Here is a 19,593-nt window from a genome sequence, read left to right on the forward strand (position 1 = left end):
CCGTTGGAACACGGCCGGCGCGGACGCCACTCCAAAAGGCAGGCGAGTAAAGCTGAACAGTCCCTTATGCGTGTTTATGGTCGGGAGGTGCATGGCTTCCTCATCCAACGGAAGCTGGTTGTATGCCTCCCGCAAGTCTATCGTGGTAAAAACTTCACCGCCATTTAATGTAGCCAGGATATCCTCCACCCGTGGCAACGGATATTGCTCAGTGCGACAGGCTTTGTTGACCGTTAGCTTAAAATCGCCGCAAAGGCGGATGCAGCCATTCCATTTCACTACCGGTACCACTGGCGCCGCCCACTCCGCATGAGGCACCGGTACAATAATACCCGCGCCCGAAAGGCGGTCCAGTTCCGCGTCGACCTTTGGCCGAAAAGCATACGGAACTTCGCGTGCTTTCCAAAACTTCGGCACCACGTTTTCTCGCGTCTCGAAGTATACCGGTGGCCCTTTTATGAGCCCTAAACCTGGCGCGAACACATCAGCGAATTCTGCTAGCAACCGGTCCACGTTAACGTCGTCAGCACCGAGTAACGGCAGTTGCTCACCTGACGTGTTCACGTTCATTACCGGTGCCTCGAGCATGTGGAACGCTTGAATCAGGTCGCGTCCGCAGAGGTTTGGGCCGGAGCAACCCAGGACTTGCAAAGATCCAGCCGTCGACTTGTTTCCGCACGAAACCTTGAGCTGAAGTTGTCCCCGCACTGGAAGCCGTCCCAGGAAGCAGGTGAGTTTCAATGGCGAACCACGCAGCTTCGGCCACACTGTTTTGTTCCGCTCATATGTGGGCCACGTGATGACCGAAACCGGCGAGCCTGTGTCGACCTGCATGTTCACTGGAACCCCACCACAATCCAAGGTGCGCACGATGGGTTGCGTAATGCCGACGTGGCCGATGTGACTGTCCGCTGCCTCCAGCGCGAACATACCGTCCGTGCCAGTGTCTTCCTCCCGCGACAAGGCGTGTACTTGGCGTTCTGGTGGTACCACCCCGAACCCACTCTCACGGCGGCAACAGGCTCGAGCGATATGACCTCGTTGTTTACACTTGAAGCATGACGCCGAGCGGAAGCGGCAATCCTCGGGTCCGTGCCCTTTTGCTCCGCAGCGGTAGCACCCAACAATCTGTGGCCGGCTTCGTGGGCGATAGGACTGGCCTCCCAGCGCATGCACACTTGCCTCAGCGGTGGGGCTTACTATCTCTTGCGCGTTGGCCTCGGCCATTTCGGTAAATATCGCAATTTCTTCCGCTTCGCTCCTCGTCAGCTGTGGTTTCGCGAGTAGCTGCCGACGCACTCCGACGTTGTGCAGACCACACACGATGCGATCTCGTAGCATTCTGTCCAACGAAGCACCAAAATTGCAGGTGTCCGCTATCTGTCGAATCGCCACGACAAAATCCTTGACCGGTTCGCCGGGCAGCTGATTGCGGGTGAAGAACTTATAAGACTGTGCTATCTCGTTCGGTTGCGGCGAGAAGTGCTGCTTAAGCAAGGCTATCACTTGTGGGTACGAAAGTTCATTCACCTTATCCGGAGCACAACGTCCGCTCAGTACGTCGACGGTGTGGGTGGACAGTGCAGTCACCAGCAGGGCCCGCTTCTTGTTGTCTTCCGTGATGCCATTTCCCTCAAAGAAGGCTTCCAGCCGAACCTGGTACGCGGGCCACTTGTCGCTCGCCTCGTCGAACTGCGGCGGGCTGGCGTATCCTCCCGTGGGTGCGGCGGTCATGACGGACGGAGTTGCCGCACCGCTTTTATCCCATCCTTGTCGCCACTGTAACGAACACGCCAGGGCCGTGGCTGGGCCAAGACAAAAGCTTTATTGCGATAGCGCGGGTTAATGTAGCGTTGTGCGAGAGGGGTTAAGGGGAAGGGAAGGAGAAGAAGCAGTGGTGATAACGGCGGCTTCGGCTGGCGTGACGTCACGGATACATCACGGAGGAGCGCTATTGTGATGTCTTGCCGTATTTGCGTACCGTATTTCTGTAACTTGCTAGAAAGCTTTAATATTCTGTCAACCGCTCAGGACTTTAAAAGTTTGTATACTGACAGCATCTCTAACTCTGTTGGGTAACCCCCGCGTTCTTAGCACTTACGAGGATTATACGCTTGGCCACAGATCGTCGGTATGGTTCCGAAAAAATGACACAGCATGTGCGCAATTGTCGCTCTCCCTAGCTCTCTCTAGGTCGTCTTCAGTCTCGGAGAAGTGAGGGCACACCTTACTATTATCATCACCATCATCAACCTGACTACGCCCACTCCAGAGTTTTGAGACGTTTAACTCTGCATATCAATCATCAATCAACATGAAGCCGTTTGCTCTTTCATGCTCTGCGCCCACTGCGCAGGCACGGTGGTCCAGGCAGCCGAGGTTGCCTAGGGGACAAGACTTTTCAGTGCTTGCAATCTGGTTAGATCTGGTAAAACGCTTCTCCAGCCCTTGACCGGTTGCTTGGCCTCAGCTTTTTTTCTCAACAGGGATCTGTTGCATTATACTCTTTCTTCAACAGTGTATTCAAATTGCGGTGAGCATTGCAACGATGCATTGAGGCCAGCACCAGCTGCTCGTCAGAATGAATGTAATATCTAACCGAAGCTCAAATTTACTGAGCGATGACAACGCCATGCCTGGCCCTGGCGGCGAGTTCCAGAGAACTTGAAGATAGGCGTGGCAGAGGGCACAGGCGATTCACTATGTTTCGCCAAAGGGGGCACGTGCTACACACGCAGAACGTTTTCTGCAGTTGGTGCGGGGAACTTCAGCGCAGTGCCGACAGCTTGGCGCGTAAAAACAAGATGCTCGCTGAGCATAGTTGCATTTCCGCAATAGCACGGGCGACGCCACAGAAGCATCGGCGAGGTCCAAAATACTGTTGTGTCGTGGGCTCCACAACAATGCAGACAATACCAAGGGATGCTTTTCACGTGTAAAGCTGTATCGGTTTACCCCAACTCTTAGGCTGAGTCGTGCATGAATCGACTTCATTATTTATGTGGATGCATACCGCGGCTGCATGCTTGCACTGTGCGTGAAGGTACATGCCAGCTTTGCACCAGCATGTGCCTTCTAGAAAACAAAGATCCTGCTTCTCCTGGCATAACCATGCCAACTATAGGAGGTGGGCTTGGTGGCTGCTTCGTTTCGTCACCAACTAACCCACTGCTCTTCGCTATGCAGGTGTTATCAGCCATCATCGCGCATCTGCTTTTTGTTGCCAGTGTGTTGTTGTGGACACGTCGCCGAAATGTGGATTGCGACGCTTCCACATTGCTCTGGCCATCGACCAAGCAACTGTAAAATCGGATTTCATCTTGCCTCTACCTGCCAGCCTGTCGCCAGTATCACAAAGCATGGTCCTGAATGGTGGATGGTCAGTCCTATCACCAGCAAGGTCATCTACTTCGCTCGCTGGCTATAAAAAGTGTGCCCCTATCGGCAGTGCTTCGTGGGCTTGGTGGCTGCTTCGTTTCATCACTCACGAACTGATTCACTGCTCTTCGTTATGCAGGTGTTATCAGCCTTCGTCGTGCATCTGCTTCTTGTTGCCGGTGTGTCCACCTCTGCGGACACATCGCTGGAATGTAGATTGCGACGTTTCGACATTGCTATGGCCATCAACCAAACAACCGGAAAATAGGATTTCATCTCATCTCTGCCTGCCAGCCTGTCGCCACTATCACAAAGCCTGGTCCTTAATGGTGAATGGTCAGTCCCATCGCCAGCAACGTCATCTACTTCGCTGGCTATAAAAAGTGTGCCCCCATTGGTAGCGCTTGGTGGCTGCTTCGTATCGTCACCAACTAAAAATTCATCGGTTAATCGAAACAGTGCTTATTGGCCACCTATGGTTAAACGGCACAAACTCTAAACACAGCATAAACTCGCTCATGCCAAAAGTAGTCTCACAATCATGGCAACACACCTCGAGATCAAGACAAGCCAATCCAGTAGCTATTGCTTGTGGCTGTGGGAGCAGAGCCGGCAAATCAATTGTGCGTTAGGCCTGTTTGTGTGGCTAAGTGCGGTGAAGCACGCTGCTATTTTAGCCCGATGGATTGGAAGCGGCCGCAACATGCACTCTTGCTTGAAAAAAAGCTGCAAATTCTTCAGGAGCTCAATCGTAGCGGCCTTGCCAAGATGGTGGTGGCGAAAAAAATACATCCCAAAATTGACGCTGTCGCAAATCTAGAAAGACAAAGAAATGATTAAAGGCACAGTTAAGAACGGGACCTTTACATCTAAATGTATGCAGACGATGCCTTATGAACAACTAGAAAAGTTTCTTTTTCTGTGGTTCGAGCAAGAAATGATTGAAGGCACAGTTAAGAACGGGACCTTTACATCTAAACGGATGCAAACAACGCCTTATGAACAACTAGAAAATTTTTTTTTGCGTGTTTCGAGCGCGCACGGTGTTCTAGTTCGCCTGTAAGCGGACCGATTCTCGAGCAAAAAGCTTGAGAGATCGCCATGCAAATTGTTAAGAACTTTGTCCTAATCGACGGATGGCTCAGCTGCTTCAAAATACCCAATGACCTAGTCTTCAATGCAATCTCAGGTGAGAGTGGTGCAGTCAACAGGGTTATTTGCACCGACTGGCAACAGGGCGTCTTAAGGAAATTTTGATGAACTTTGAGCCACGAGACATCTTCATCGTCGACAAGATGTGTCTTTTTTTATAAGGCGCTTCCATCAGAGACTCTCACCTTTGAAGGCGAAGCCTGTAGTGGATGAAAACGCAGTAAAGATCGCATCACTGTGCTAGTAGGTACAAACATGGCAGGAGATGAGAAATTGAAGCTGTTGGTAATAAGAAAATCAAGGCGCCTACATTGTTTCAAAGGCAATCGACACCTTTCTGTTGCGTACCATGGCAACGGAAGAGCGTGGGTGACCACTGCCATTTTTGAAAACTGGCTTCAGAAGGAAGGCAAAAGATTTACGAGGCAAGGCAGGACGGTTGTCTTCATCGTGGATAATTGCCCAGCCCACAATCAGGTTCAAAGACTCCAAGCCATCACTTTGGAGTTCTTGCCAGCCAATCAACGGCAGTGATCCAGGCGACGGATCAAGGGGTAATTCAGAACAATAAAGTTCATTATCGCAGACAATTGCTCCATCAAATGCTGCCTAAAGCAGGCAGCGAGAAACGCTACACCATAAATTTATTGGCAGCTATCCACATTCGGGCTTGTGACTGGGAGCAAGTGAAGGCAATATTAATACACAGATGCTTTCACCTGGCTTCAAGCGCAAAAAAGCAGTACCTGATGAAGACGAAAGCTCTACTTATGCCGACATTTAAACAGTATTCGGTCAGGTCAAGCCCTCTGCCCCTTTCACGCTACAGGACTACAAATCAATTGATGAATATGTTTGTGCCTGTTGTCAGAAGACTACTGTGGAAATGATTGCCAAAGTGCAAGATGAAGATCAACCTTTCAGCGATGAATGTGATGATACTGCCTGTGCAGTGGTGCCACCAGACCGATCAGCTAAAGAAGCTGTTGAACTTGTTTTGCAGTGCTATTTTGAGCATGAGGCTTGTCCAGAATTTCTAGCTAGTTTGTCAGGCATGGGTGCGTAGCTTGTGAAAAAACAGCTCCAGCTTGCCAAACAAATCATTTTTCACTCCTTTTTTTCTCCTATTTATCCTCATGAGTAAGGTGAGTTTCATGCGATTTGAATAAAGGTCTTGGTTCACTAAATAAGTGTACTTTGCTTAAATGAAATGTCTGATAAATGGAACAGTTTTATGGATCCCCTTCGAGTTTCGTTTAAGAGGAGTTGACTGTATGCTTGTTGAACTGCAAAAGCTTTCCGCGGGCCATTCGACTCTCTTAGAAGAAGTGCAGGCACTGAAAAATCAACTATCTACTGAACACGCCCTCTACAACCTGACAAGGTGAATCACTGATATGGAAAAACATTACCACGCTCTGCTGCCTCTAAAAACAAAACTCGAACTGATTAAGAGCAGCACCGTTCATGCAGCACGCAAAAGAGATGACCTTGAGGCACGCTTGGATACCGCAGAGAACAGATCACGGCGTAACAATTTAATTTTTTATGGCCTACCATAAAGGTAATCCTTCGAAATTGTACGCTGAATCTGAGGAACTAATAATTCGTCATTGTCATCTCTACTTAGGCATAGATATTAACCCTAAAGAAATTGATCCCGTGTATTGCTTAGTTCGCCACTCAGTCAACAAATGCAGGCCAATAATCGTGAAGGTCACTTTCCACAAGACAAAACACGAAATTCTTTCAAGCGGACGTAAGATGAAAGGAACAACATACAGTATTGGAGAGGACTTCTCACCTCGTGTTCAAAATGCTAGAAAGCAGATGGTCGAGTTTGCAAAACAGAAGTCCTGCCCATTTTCTTTGCGCTATAAAACATTACAAATTGGCCAGAAACGCTAATCGTTCAATGAAACTTCAAAAACAGTGCAAGAAATAAATAGCAATCATGTCGATATGATACTAAAACCACTGATTATTACCCTAAATCAAAAGCTAACCTTTTTTTCTCAGTAATTTTCACGAACCCTTAAAGTTGTATGCCTAATTTGGGTGCACGTTAAAGAATCCCAGGTGGTTGAAATTTCCGGAGCCCTCCACTACGGCGTCTCTCATAATCATATGGTGGTTTTGGGATGTTAAACCGCACATATTATCATCAGTTATATGCCTAAACGTGATCACCTGTCTCATCTTGTCAAGTCGCAGCAGTATTCTCATACTAATGAAAACATGGCTAACAAATGACGTTGCCAATGCCAATGCTCGCTGATCTACCGGATTTTAATGCTTATCGGAAAGACTGCACAGGCTCTCGCAAGGGTGGGGTCCTCGTTGTATTCAGTACTCAGTTACCATGTTTCGTTATTAATATATACTCAGATTTAGAAATTTTGTGGGTGTTGATTCAGGCACTGCCACAATCTGTATTATTAGGTGCTTGCTGTCAACCTCCACATAACAATCCTAACTTTTCTCACGCACTTCATAGCATTTTAAACCACCTTAGGTCAAAGTATCCTGAAGCATAAATGGTTCTTTTGGGTGATTGAATTTCCTGGTATCAACTGGGAAGGTTACACTTCTACCGCAAACTCGGCAAAAACTAGTGATTCTCTTAATGTTGTTCTTGATTACAACCTAAAACAGTTAGTAATGGAGCCAACATGTCACTTGATTCCTGTAATGTTTTGGATCTACTACTACCAACTAGCCCTGATAGCCTGTCTTCGATTCACTATTTCTTTGAGATCAGTGACCACAAAGTTATACATGCAGACTTTAGTTTCAGCCCTGTTACTCGTCACATATACAAGAAAGTTATAGCCTTATACGATAAGGGTAACTACGATGCTCTAAATAATGAACTTACAGTATTTCTTCCAACATTTTGGCCTAAAATTGATCACTTCTCTATTCAGGAGAACTGGCTAATTTTCAAGCAAAAGCTGACCGACCTAATGGCCAACTTCATCCCTAAAACCACTATCTGTGTTAACAGTCATAAGCCATGGTTTAATAAATCTTTGCACCGACTAGACAACAAAAAAAAGCATACATTTCGAACTGTCAAGCTATAAGGAGGCTACCACAAGTGGGATAAGTACTACGAGGCTGAAAAAACCTATCTGATGTCTATCCGTGACGCTGTTCAAATTTTTTTACAACTATTTGCCCAATATATTATCTAACGATCCCCGCAAGTTCTGGGAGGTAATTAACCCTAAAGCAGTTGTCGGCAGCACTCTTACTAACAAATATGGAGAGGTTCTTTCAAATGCTGAGTGCACTAATGTTTTCAATAATGCCTTCTTATCTGTATTTACTAACGAATCAAATGCATCCTTACCTGATTTTTCATCTGATATCACTCTTGACATGCCTGAAATCAGTTTTACTGCTGAAGGTATCTCATCCCTCATTGAAAAGTGGAAGCTATCATAAGTGTCTGGACTGGATGGTATTAATGTCAAACTGTTGAAAAATATATGTCACATTGCGTCGGAGTATCTTGCTTTGTTATTTTTGCAATCTCTTTCAACAGGCATCATCCCATACGATTGGAAAGTGGGAAAGGTCATTCCTGTGTTCAAATCCAGTAACAGGAACTCTCCACTAAACCACTGACCAATCTCTTTGACCAGCGTACCCTGCAAACCCATGGAACACATCATTTACTCTTACGTCATGAACTTTCTCAAGTCCCATAAATTTTTTCTTCATTCTCAACATGGGTTTTGTAGCCCCACCGCAGTAGTCTAGTGGCTAAGGTACTCGGCTGCTGACCCGTAGGTCGCGGGATCGAATCCTGGCTGCGGCGGCTGCATTTCCGATGGAGGCGTAAATGCTGTGGGCCCGTGTGCTCAGACTTGGGCGCACGTTAAAGAACCCCAGGTGGTCGAAATTTCCGGAGCCCTCCACTACGGCGTTTCTCATAACCATATGGTGGTTTTGGGATTTAAATCCTACATATCAATCAATGAACATTGGTTTTGTAGGGGCCACTCTTGCGAAACCCAGCTTGCCATCTTTGTTCACGAACTTCATGCTAGCCTCAACTTTAACAAACAAACCGATCCTATATTCTTTGATTTTGCGAAAGCCTTCGATAAAGTACCCCACAAATGTCTAATATTAAAGCTGTCTTCCTTAAACTTGCACCCGTATGTACTTAACTAAATAAAAGAATTCCTCATTAACCGCATTCTGCCTCTCTTTTGGTAACATCGAGTGTACCATAGGGTTCTGTTCTTGGTTCTCTTTTATTTCTAATTTACATTAACAACCATTCATTGCACGTATTTTCAATGAAAATTGCCGCATGTTTGTTGACGACTGTGTCATTTATTGTACTGTCACTAACCCTTCTGACCAAATGTTAATTTAAGAAGACCTCAACCATGTCCTACAATGGTGTGATAACTGGCTTATGACCTTTCTTAAACCCGACTAAATGCAAACTAATCTTATTCACTTGCCGTCTAAACTAAACTTTTGTGGTTATTGCATTCAAATATCTGCCTTAACTGCAAAAGCTTAGTTTCTATTTAGTTTTTCAGCATGCCGCAAACCTTTGCACATGACAGTACACGGCTGCCACTGTTAGATACATAATCAAAAAAACACTTATATGACTTAGGTCAAAACAGCACATTGATAGAGCACGCGGCTTCATTTAGGCCAAATGAGACTTACCTCGAGGCATAGGTCGTACACAGTATTGTCCTGGGCCTGAGAAATGCATTTCCCAGTGATTCGGGCCTTCTCTTTTTTTATCATCTGTGCCACATCATAAATGCAACTAACGAGCTTTTGTCTTCTTGTTAAATTCGCTTTTCGGAAGTGCTTGTCTTTTTCAAAAGCCGCACTGCAGGCAGTATGTTGTGAGGTGACTCAAACGCACCAAGCGCACTCTGCAAGAGCAGGTAAGCGAGCTTCCAAAGCGTTGGTGGGAAAGTAAAATGTGCGATATGATTTTTACTTTTCTACCAAAAACGCCGTTGCCTGTCTAGAGTCGCAGCGCCATCTTACGTTGTTTGGCTTCTTATACTCAAGAGCAAAACTTAGCACACGGCTTGGCGTCGGGAAGACTGGTGAAAAAGAGAAGCTGTTAAACTTCTTTAAGCTTGTTAAACTTTATAAAACTGTTAAACCTGAACAATTTGAACTTTGTATAATTTTTGTCCGAATGTGTTTTTTTTACTGTTCGTTTTTTGTTTATATAAGTTGTGCAATGAGCATTGTACTTATTTTCTCTGATTTTGCTCCTGGCTGTCCGACGTGTAAGTCCGGGGTGAAGGCCTTGTCAGGAGACATACGAGTCTCCTTTTGCCTTGCCTCGTGGGCATATTTCATGTCATGTAACTATGTCCAAAATAAACTGAAACTGATGGCTTTTGATTAGCTTTATGGATCTTTAGGGACTGCGCATTTATGACCACACAAGCGACATTTCATGAGCACCTTCATTTCAGAAAAGATATTGCTCCATGCAACTTTGCATGCATCGGCCGTCACGCTATTCGATGATGACATCTATTTGTACTTATCTTGCAGTTCTTCGAACAAGACTGGGGCAGAAAATATTGTTACATAGTTATTGGTTCCAATGTACACTAGAGGACGCTTCTAGTCATAGAAAAGGTTGAAGTGTTTCGGGCTCGGAACCGATTGTGTCGCACTTGTCTTAGGGCGTCTGCAACTTCAACTGCAACTCTGCAGGTTTCATTTTGGTGAAGATGCTGGTAAGTCCATATGGAAGTTCGAGCTGGATCTCTGCAGCAGGCGTTACATCGGTTCCACTGCTGTGGCTAAAGGCAGTGTACCGGCCGTTCAGGCACCAGTGCAATACCTGATGCCTCTGCTACGTGACCCGGGAGTCTTCACCGACACTGGCAAGGTTGACATCGATGAGTGGCTGTCGATGTACCAATGCGTTGCCAACAGTGACAGGTGGGACCCAACACTTATGCTGGTGAATGTGATATTCTACCTGGGGGACACCGCGAAGGCGTGGTTTGAGACGCACGAAGCCAAAATCACAAGTTGGGACATCTGTAAAGAGAAGATACGAGATCTTTTCGGGAAATCAATCGGACACCAAGAAGAAGCCCAGAAGGAGCTCGCGTCTCGTGCCCAAACGTCTACCGAATCATACATTTCCTACATTCAGGATGTCTTGGCACTGTGCTGAAAAGCCAATGAGAGCATGTCGGAGGCAGATAAGGTCGGTCACATCATAAAGGGCATCGCTGACGACGGGTTTAACTTCTTGCTTTTAAGAGCTGCGCAACAGGTGACTCCCTCATCAAAGAGTGCTGCATCGTTGAGCAAGCAAAGGGCAATCGCATCGCGCGACGCTTCGTCTGGCTTTCTAATACAGCTCCGACCTCGTCCTGTAATGAACCAGCGCTGCTGCATCAACCAGCATCACCAAGTTTGACGAAAACCATACGTTGCGAACCTAAGGCTATGGCTCCAAACTTTCATAGTCCCTGCACACCTTACAATCTCGCTCATTCAAGCCGTTGCAAGAAATTGCAAATATAGACATATCACTCACCAGTAGCACATGTCCCAGCTCTACCGCCCCGATTATTGCCTCTGCTATGCCCTGACAGTATTCCGCGAACTGGTACCGAAACCCATCTGAGTGATGAACGCTGGATGACAGACCAATCTGCTTCGTGTGTTCCCGCATTGGCCAATTCTCCCGCCACTGCCGTAGCCACTAGAATTAATCACCTCAACCATATACTGATCGTCGCTACGAACGCTCAGCTTGTCCTCCGTGGCCAAATGCTGAATCGTCCTATTCTGACCCTGCCACTACTCCTCCCCGGTTCATCATTAGCTATTCCCCCTCTCCGCAGGGCTGTCAGTCCTGTTTGCCTACATCTCAGCGAACCCCGTCCCCATTCTACCCAGGGAATTTCTCGGGAAACTAACGAATTAATGTGCCCGTTTAAGCCCTTGTTGACACTGGAGCCCAGGTGTCCGTCACGCGCTCTAACCTACGTAGCTGTCTTCGAAAAGTGCTAACGCCTGCCAAATTGCTTGTTCTACGAGTAGCCAACGGCAGCACAACTGCCATCATGGGAATGTGCACCGCCCGTATCACCATCACCGACCACTCAACGTTAGTTTTGTTCACTTTACTTGCCGAGTGCCCTCGCGAGGTGATTCGGGGAATGGACTTTTTGACTGTTCATTCTGTGCTTATAGACTGTTCAACCAAAATTCTGAAGCTTCAGCTACCCCAGTGCTGTGCCGACGCCTGTACAGATGTCCAGCCCCGACTTCGCTCCACTGACTTTGTTCGGCTGCAACCTGGCGCTGTGACTTATGTCCCCATGTCGCCTTGCACATGACTTAACTACTATTTTGAAGTGGTAGTTAAGTCATGTCTACATTTCACATCGTCACACTAAAAGTTCAAGAAGCTCTCCCTAGCTCCATCATCATGCTCACCAACAACTGTGCGTAGCTTCCTCTACTGAACTTTGGCTCGTCACCATAAGCTCTTCCTGAGGGCGTATGTCTTGCTGTGTTGTCTCCTTTGGATGACTCTGAAGTATGTGAACAAAGCCATTAACAGCCGTCGGCGTTTGCTCAACTTTTGGCTCCAACGACGTCATCTAATGAGAAATTCAACAAAATGATAGCTCCTGACCTACTACCTTCTTACGCTGAGGCCCTCGGTTGTGTTTTGATGTCTTATGAACTATATTTGCGATCCCTTATACAACGCCTCACTTCAACACCTCCGTGTGTTTGTTCTGCATGACGATACTTCGACACAGTATGATGCCACATGGTGCTGAACTGCTTCTCATTGTTCCTCAACATTTCCGAGGAACTATTCTCTCGCAATTACACTATGCTCCCACCTCTGGCCATTTGGGTGTTTATCGAATTTAGGATCGTGTGCGCAGATATTTCTTCTGGCCTGGCCTATACCGCTCGGTTCGGCGCTACTTCGCTTTCTGCGAACACTGCCAACACCGCAAAAAGTCTTCTCTCTCTCCTATTGGGTACCTTCAGTTCATACCTATTCCCAGCGAACCATCATTTCGTGTTGGCCTGGACCTCCTTGATCCTTTCCTGACGTCGTCTGAGGATAACAAGTGGGTGGCAGTAGCGACTGATTATACGACACGTTATGCCATTACGCGAGCCCTTACTACCAGCTGTGCAACAGAAGTCGCTGACTTTCTTCTCCGTGAAGTTATCTTACACCATGGTGCCCCATGTCAGCTACTGACTGGTCAAGCTCGATGTTTCTTTTCGAAAGTTGTCCATTGCTTTCTCTGCTCTTGTGCAACGTCTCACAAGTTCAGCACCGCTTACAATCTGCAAACAAACGGACTTACTGTGCGCTTGCATCGTACACTCACGGACATATTATTCATGTGCGTGGCTGAGAATCACCTGGATTTGGACTGCACGTTACCATTCGTGATGTTTGCCTATAATTTGTCGCTACACGACTATACTGGCTATTATTCGTTTTATCTGTTGTATGGCCGTGATTTGCTCTTGCCTCTGGACTGACTACTTCTTTCCGAGGCAAACTCAACCACATACTACGCTCATGATGCCATCGTTCGCGTGGCTATAGCATGTTGCACTGCCCTTAATAGCCTCTTGGCATCTCATGCCAACCAAAAGCCCCATTACGACAGGCACCACCGCGACGCGAGTTTGAGCCCTGGCTGCTTTGTCTTGCCCTGGCTGCCTTCACATCGCATTGGCTTGAGTGAGAAACTCCTGCTGCACCACGTCAGGCCTTACTGAGTTCTTCGCCAAGTTACCAAAGTCGCATGTGAGACTTCGTCGCTGACCCCCAAGCCTTCGTTCACTTCACCAGCTACTGAGGCTGTGCATGTTGCCCGACTGAAGCCCTACGTCACGTTCACTGATCAGATACACCGAGACGGTGGTTTTGCCGCTGGTAGTTAATGTCACGTAGGTGTTGGTACCAGTGTCCACTAGAAAACGCTTCTAGCCATAGAAGAAGTTGAAGTGTCTCCGGCTCAAAACCGATTGTGTTGCACTGGCCCTAGGGCATCTGCAACTTTAACTGCAACTCTATGCAAATCAATATTTCCATAATGTTGATCCCTCGCTGTCTACGAAGTCGAAGCTTTGACCGAAGCACGTCTGATCGGAAAGTAACATAAAATGAAAAGAGGGGCATGCACAAAAAAGAAAGAAAAAAAAAAGAACAAAAGAAGGCGTTTCGGCTCCTCTGAGGATAGCTTTGTTCACAATTTAGTGGACAAGGCTCCCGTCATTGTGGGCAACGCTTAGGCACGGTCACCGAAACGTCTTTTTCTCGCAATTGTCTTTATGGTCGGTGTCTTCTTTTTAATTGTCATTACACACTTTTCAGGACACAGGGTGAGGAATATTTGCAATATTATAGTGAATAAATAGAACAAGCCTGCTCAAAATAGATCACGTAAATGTCCAATTTTGTAAGGGACTTGATGGCCCGTTGACATGGAGGTTATGGCTAGTCAACTGTGTGGATGACTTTTTGCAGATGGTGGACATTTTGCCTACAGCTTTAAGAGCTTCAATCGTATAGGGGAGGGGGCGGTGTCCCATGGCTATGCCATTGTGTGCAATGTTACCTTAATTCAGGCAAGTTAGTGCACTTTGTGAGTGTTCAGTAATCACTCAAACGACATGAATGAGAGGAATAGATACAAGAAGATTGGCCTTTACTGTATTGGATAAGCACTGCCCCTGTTGTGTTTTCTGTCTTTGTAGATTGTGTATTTCTACTTCCTGCTTTGATTCATTACCAGAACCCCAAGCAGATAGCAGTAGTAGGATCCTTGCTGGTATGAGGATTGTTAATGTGTACCCAAAATATCAGCAAAACTGCCCAAAAATGTAATGCATTTATGGCTTTGTTCATCATACCTTTAGAATAAGGGTGTAAATGGTGTGTTTCAATGATGGTTTTCTTACGAACACCCTAATTGTTACACTAACGATGTAATAAGGGTGTTCATAAAAGTGCTTTTTTAAGATAGGGTGTTAATAAAGTGTTACAAGGGTGTTTCATTTAAGAACACCTTAATTGCTAAAATAAGGGTGTTTGTAAAAGTGCTTCTACCTTAAACACCCATATTACACCCTTAAAGGTGAAAAAATGTTGACTGCAATAGTAACCACATTGAAAAATATCAAGTAAAAAGGGTGTATTTTTGTCCCACAACAATAGTCGTCATCATGCTTGCGTGCGCTTTCTTTCTTGAAAACTCGGCACTGGCCACTTTCCTATCGAGAATGCAATGTAACCCTGATAATGGGCATGGCGATCGTGACCGGAATGTACCGGGCGCGGGGCGATAGAGCAAGGATCGAACGCAATATAGATGACGATTATTGTTGTGGGACAAAAAGACACCCTTTTTACTCGCTCTTTTTTTTAGAATGCATGCAAGCCATTTATTCGTACCTGAGATTCATGTACCATTTATCACTTTCAAAAGTTTGTTTGATACAGCTTGCCGCTAATTCGAAAGGGCCATGTTTGGGAATATGAAACATCCGTGCTCCGGTAGCACTTGGTGCGTTGGGCGCCATGGCTGGATTGTCTGCTAGCATGAAAATCCAGGATTTAAAATATCACGAATTTTAGCAGGTCTCGCAAACTTCTGGAAAACAGAACAGAGTGCTTACAGTGGTGCCTTTCAAAAGAATACTGAACAAGATTTTGAAAAAAAAAAAACTGAAAACACTGAAATACCACTCGAACGATATGACTGCTCCTATAAACAGCGTTTGTTTCATGAAGTTTTGAGCACATAGGTGTATATTTAGTGGATTGTGAGAGCGCGGCGGTGGCACGCAAGTGCGCTTGTCGACTGTTGTGATGTCACAGGCACAAGCAAAGAGTGGGCAACCGGTGCGGTCTCTCCCTCGGAACTACTTCCCTTTCACCACCTCTCCTTTCAAGAACCACACAGAGTGTGGCACTAGCTGTGAATCTCAGGTGCCCTCACCGGGCCAATGTCGAGTCAGTGGAGTCAAGCTATTCTAGCCATCATAGTCAAGCCTTGGAGCAGACGGCGACATTGCCGCTTGCCGTGGTGTGAAAAACGCCGAGTACATTTCGCTTGTGATGTGAAACAATTCCGGATTGAATAAAAGCAATGTTTGAAGTTTGCCGTTCCTGTAAGACAACGCCCATTTTGAAACCACTAGCGAGATCGCGAGCAGCGATGAAAGGCCATTCCGTAGGCAAATACAGTGACAACGACGTCTCGGTGAGCCAGCTGGCTTCGCTTTCCTCTTAGCTTGGAGGACACCAAGAAAATTAATAGAGTATGTCGTTGTATTACATATGTGCTGTGTTATTATCATCTTCTTTCTTGCCCCCTGCCCTGTGTCTCTCGCCCAGCTGAGGCTAGCTCGAGCTGCGCGAGAACGGAACGGGTTCATGCACCTCACGTGTTGGACGCTGGCAGCCGCCACCGCTGAGCTTTGACCCAAAGAATAAAGTGGGAGATGATTTAGACTCCAACCAAAAGTTTTGAAGTCGGATCGGGCATTTGGAATTCAGTCAAGAGCGTCTTAGTTTTCGTTTGATGTTGAAGGCAACGCTTCTTCTTTCAATAAATAAAAATAATAAAAACGATATAATAAGAAGAAATGGACGTAAGTCGGGCATGTAGCATGTAGGCAGGATAACCGCTGGTCATCTGAACTGACTGAATTCCCATATAAGGCAAACATACGAAGGAGAGACAGAAAGTAAGAAGTTCGCAGGTGTAACGTGACAGCATCAAGCACAAGACCAAGTTGATCGGCGGATCATGAGAGAGGCCTTTGCCCAGCAGGGGAGGTAGCGAGGCTGATGATGATGATGATGATGATGATGATGATGATGATAATGATGCACAATTGAGCATTCGCAAACCATACCCAATTACGTAGCATTCACATCATACCCCCCTCTTTCCCATTCTGCGATGCACTTACTTGAGTTCTCCAGCTGGGAAGATACAGGTGCGGTTTTGTTTTTCATTCCATTGTGCAATACACCAAATTTGCAGGAGACTTGCTACATTGACTCAATAACCACAGCCCATATGCACTATATAAAGTCAGAGTATAAATAAATGGCATTTTTTTCCATTTTATGAGGGTATTATACTCCTCAGTCTTTGAAATGCAAAAACAACATATCGTGGTTAGCACTGCATAGATGGGAGAGCCAGCTATGACTCTAATTTTATTTGACATTGCTCCAAAATTATTTCCCAAAAGTGTTACAGGTGTAATTGGCTGGAAATATACACAGGAATAATTGAAGTTGTGGCCCTGAAAGAAATTCTTAATCAGCCCTGGATTTTTTATTTTGGTCAGATGCACTTTTTGTGCGCCTTTTTCTCGTAGTTAGGACCTCAGAAGACCACAAACAAAAAATTGAGCCACTGGTACAAGCAGTTTCGGATTAATTAGCGTGGCATCAAATTAGGTAATTAGGGCCCTGTGATTGTAAATTGAAAAAAGTGGCTTATTTTTTTCTGCCAATCGATGGTTCACACAAAATGGAAACCAACGTTTTACTTTTTAGCCTGAAACTCACTGAAACAGCTTCGGTACGTCGTCCCGAAAATGGCGCTTACCCGCCTCAACTTACGCGCCTAGGCTTCACGGAAGACCTCGGTCACGCTTCTTCTTCTTTGTGGCTGCTACCTCCACAAACATGCCACAATATTGGTGTCAATTGCAGTGGGGATCATTGAAGAACTATGCCCCCCAAAATGAGCAGTATTGGTTACGTTTCCGAGATACTAGGAGAAAATTTGTGCGGTGGTGTCATTTGACACCGCCAGGGCCGAAAGGGTTAAGACACTCAAGTTATTCTGTGTGCTGCATGTATCTACGCAATAATGGAAGACTGGAGAGTGTTTCATTTATGCTGGAGGCATATTTGGCTAAAACGGGCCGGGCCGGGCTGGCCCCAAACTTTTTGGGACCGGGCTGGGTACGGGTGATATTTGAAAACCCCGAGCTGGGCTCGGGCGGGCTGGCTCACGAATTTTTCGGGCCGGGCCAGGCCCAAGCCAGAAAAATGGACCCGTGCAGTGCTCTCTCTCGCTATATATGTAGCAAGAGAGGGAGATGTTAGACGACTTCGTAAAGGTGTTTGATACGCCTGGCACATGAAGCCATTCTGTTCCTCGCGTAGCTCCAGCCAGGCTCGACCTGTGTGAGAGTCGGGGCGCGGTGGCTAGAAATGATGATTAATGGCAATGATGATGACAGTACAGATTACTCCCTCCCTCAGAAATGAACCAGAATGAAAACAATGAGAGCATATATGCAAATGTGCTCAGTTCGAGAAACCAAAGTGTATGTGAGCAGCCCAGGTCGTCAATGGGAAGGGACTATCGACAACCAGTGGATCTCTTGCGGGCGACACTGAGAGAAGCCGAGCGGACAAAGATGAAAGCGCCAGGGCGCTGTGGTCATAGGCATGTGCGTCCCACAATGACTTGGCGGGATCATTTGAAAGTGCTCTTGGCCGCTCGAGCTGGCACGGTTGACAAAGGTACCCACAGGTGGAGCCGTAAGAAGGCGGTGAAGAGGCCACGCTGACGATATGGACGAAACAGTGTGATGAATCGAAGTGCATCGACGATGATCGAGTACTGAAGTGTAACAGCCACGTCGGGGTCTCCGACTAGGTTGTCGAAAAGAAGCATTGGGCTAGTCTTGTTGATGCAGACGTTGCCGTCGATAGAACACTGCTCTCAGCGTTTCTCTGCCGCTGGCATGCCAGCACAGGTGGTCGATTCGACGGACCCGGAATTGCCATGCTCAAAGAGGTGCAAGGCGGTCACGGCGGGCAGGCAGGTTCCCGACTACTGGTGAGTCTATGCGTCGCGTAGACGCAGTAGACACCTGGGCCAATGCGAAGGGCATGCCTGAAGTCAATCTACTGTAGTGAAAAGGAATGCCCACTACTGCAGCCACATCAACACGTTGGCGTGAGGCATGAACTAGGGCTGCCTGGTTGCTTGTGCGAAGTTGCCCGCATACCCGACCAGCTCTTGCTGCTTCTGTCGCAGCAAGAGCTGGTCGGGGCCCCGCCGCGGTGGTCTAGTGGCTAAGGTACTCGGCTGCTGACCCGCAGGGCGCGGGTTCGAATCCCGGCTGCGGCGGCTGCATTTCCGATGGAGGCGGAATTGTTGTAGGCCCGTGTGCTCAGATTTGGGTGCACGTTAAAGAACCCCAGGTGGTCTAAATTTCTGGAGCCCTCCACTACGGCGTCTCTTATAATCATATAGTGGTTTTGGGACGTTAAACCCCACATATCAATCAATCAAGAGCTGGTCGGGTATGCGGGCAATAAAATAAAAACCATTTCGAACCGTTAGGAAACTTTTTTTTTTCTTTCTGGAACGAAAACGGAGCGGAACTTTTTGCGGTGGAACAAAACTAAAACCAAACAGGAAAACCCTACGATAGCATTCGCTTTCCGCACGCTAATCCCTGTGGAACTAAATTATTCTCAGATTTATCAAGAAGGACTGGCCGTCGTGTATGGAGCCACACATTTTCATCAGTACATCGGGGGCAGACTTGTGACTGTTCTGACTGATCACAGGACACTCCTGAGTATCCTAGAGCTCGAGAAGCAGATTCCAGAGCCATTTTCGCTTTGTATGATTCGATGGTGCATTAAGATGTCAGCATAAGATTATGACGTCGTGTGCTATCTAGGAAAGGAGCATGGAAACACCGACGCACTGAGCCACTTACCCCTCAGCGAAAGCATTGAGGATACACTACAAGTTGGCTACGTGCTCATTTTCGAAGCGCTAACAAGGCACCCCACTAATATCCGACGAAGTCACAATGACCACGCAGGATGACCCAACATTGTTCAAGCTGTACAACGTCCTGATGGAGGGCAGAGTTCAACACTTCAAGAATGAGAACTTCAATGCTTTGAACAAGAGAGCAATGGAGTTCAACTGTCATCGTGGTTGTATCAAATTGGGATTAAGATTTGTCATTCATGGC

General features: G+C 46.7%; 1 protein-coding gene across 11 annotated transcripts in view; it reads left to right on the forward strand.

Annotated features, from left to right (window-relative positions):
- LOC119167755 (uncharacterized) overlaps positions 1-19,593 on the forward strand; it is a 595,822-nt gene that overhangs the window by 465,881 nt on the left and 110,348 nt on the right. Inside the window, exon 16 of one of the 11 annotated variants that reach the window (XM_075865250.1) lies at positions 8,081-18,885. The exons of the other annotated variants lie outside the window; for them this stretch is intronic. Within the exon in view, the coding sequence (XP_075721365.1) occupies positions 8,081-8,163 (83 nt within the window). The 3' untranslated portion in view covers positions 8,164-18,885. Of the gene's footprint in view, positions 1-8,080; positions 18,886-19,593 lie in introns of those variants that run through there. 11 annotated transcript variants of the gene reach the window in all.

This window comes from Rhipicephalus microplus, chromosome 6 (assembly GCF_043290135.1).
Source record: "Rhipicephalus microplus isolate Deutch F79 chromosome 6, USDA_Rmic, whole genome shotgun sequence".
Lineage (NCBI taxonomy): Eukaryota > Metazoa > Arthropoda > Arachnida > Ixodida > Ixodidae > Rhipicephalus > Rhipicephalus microplus.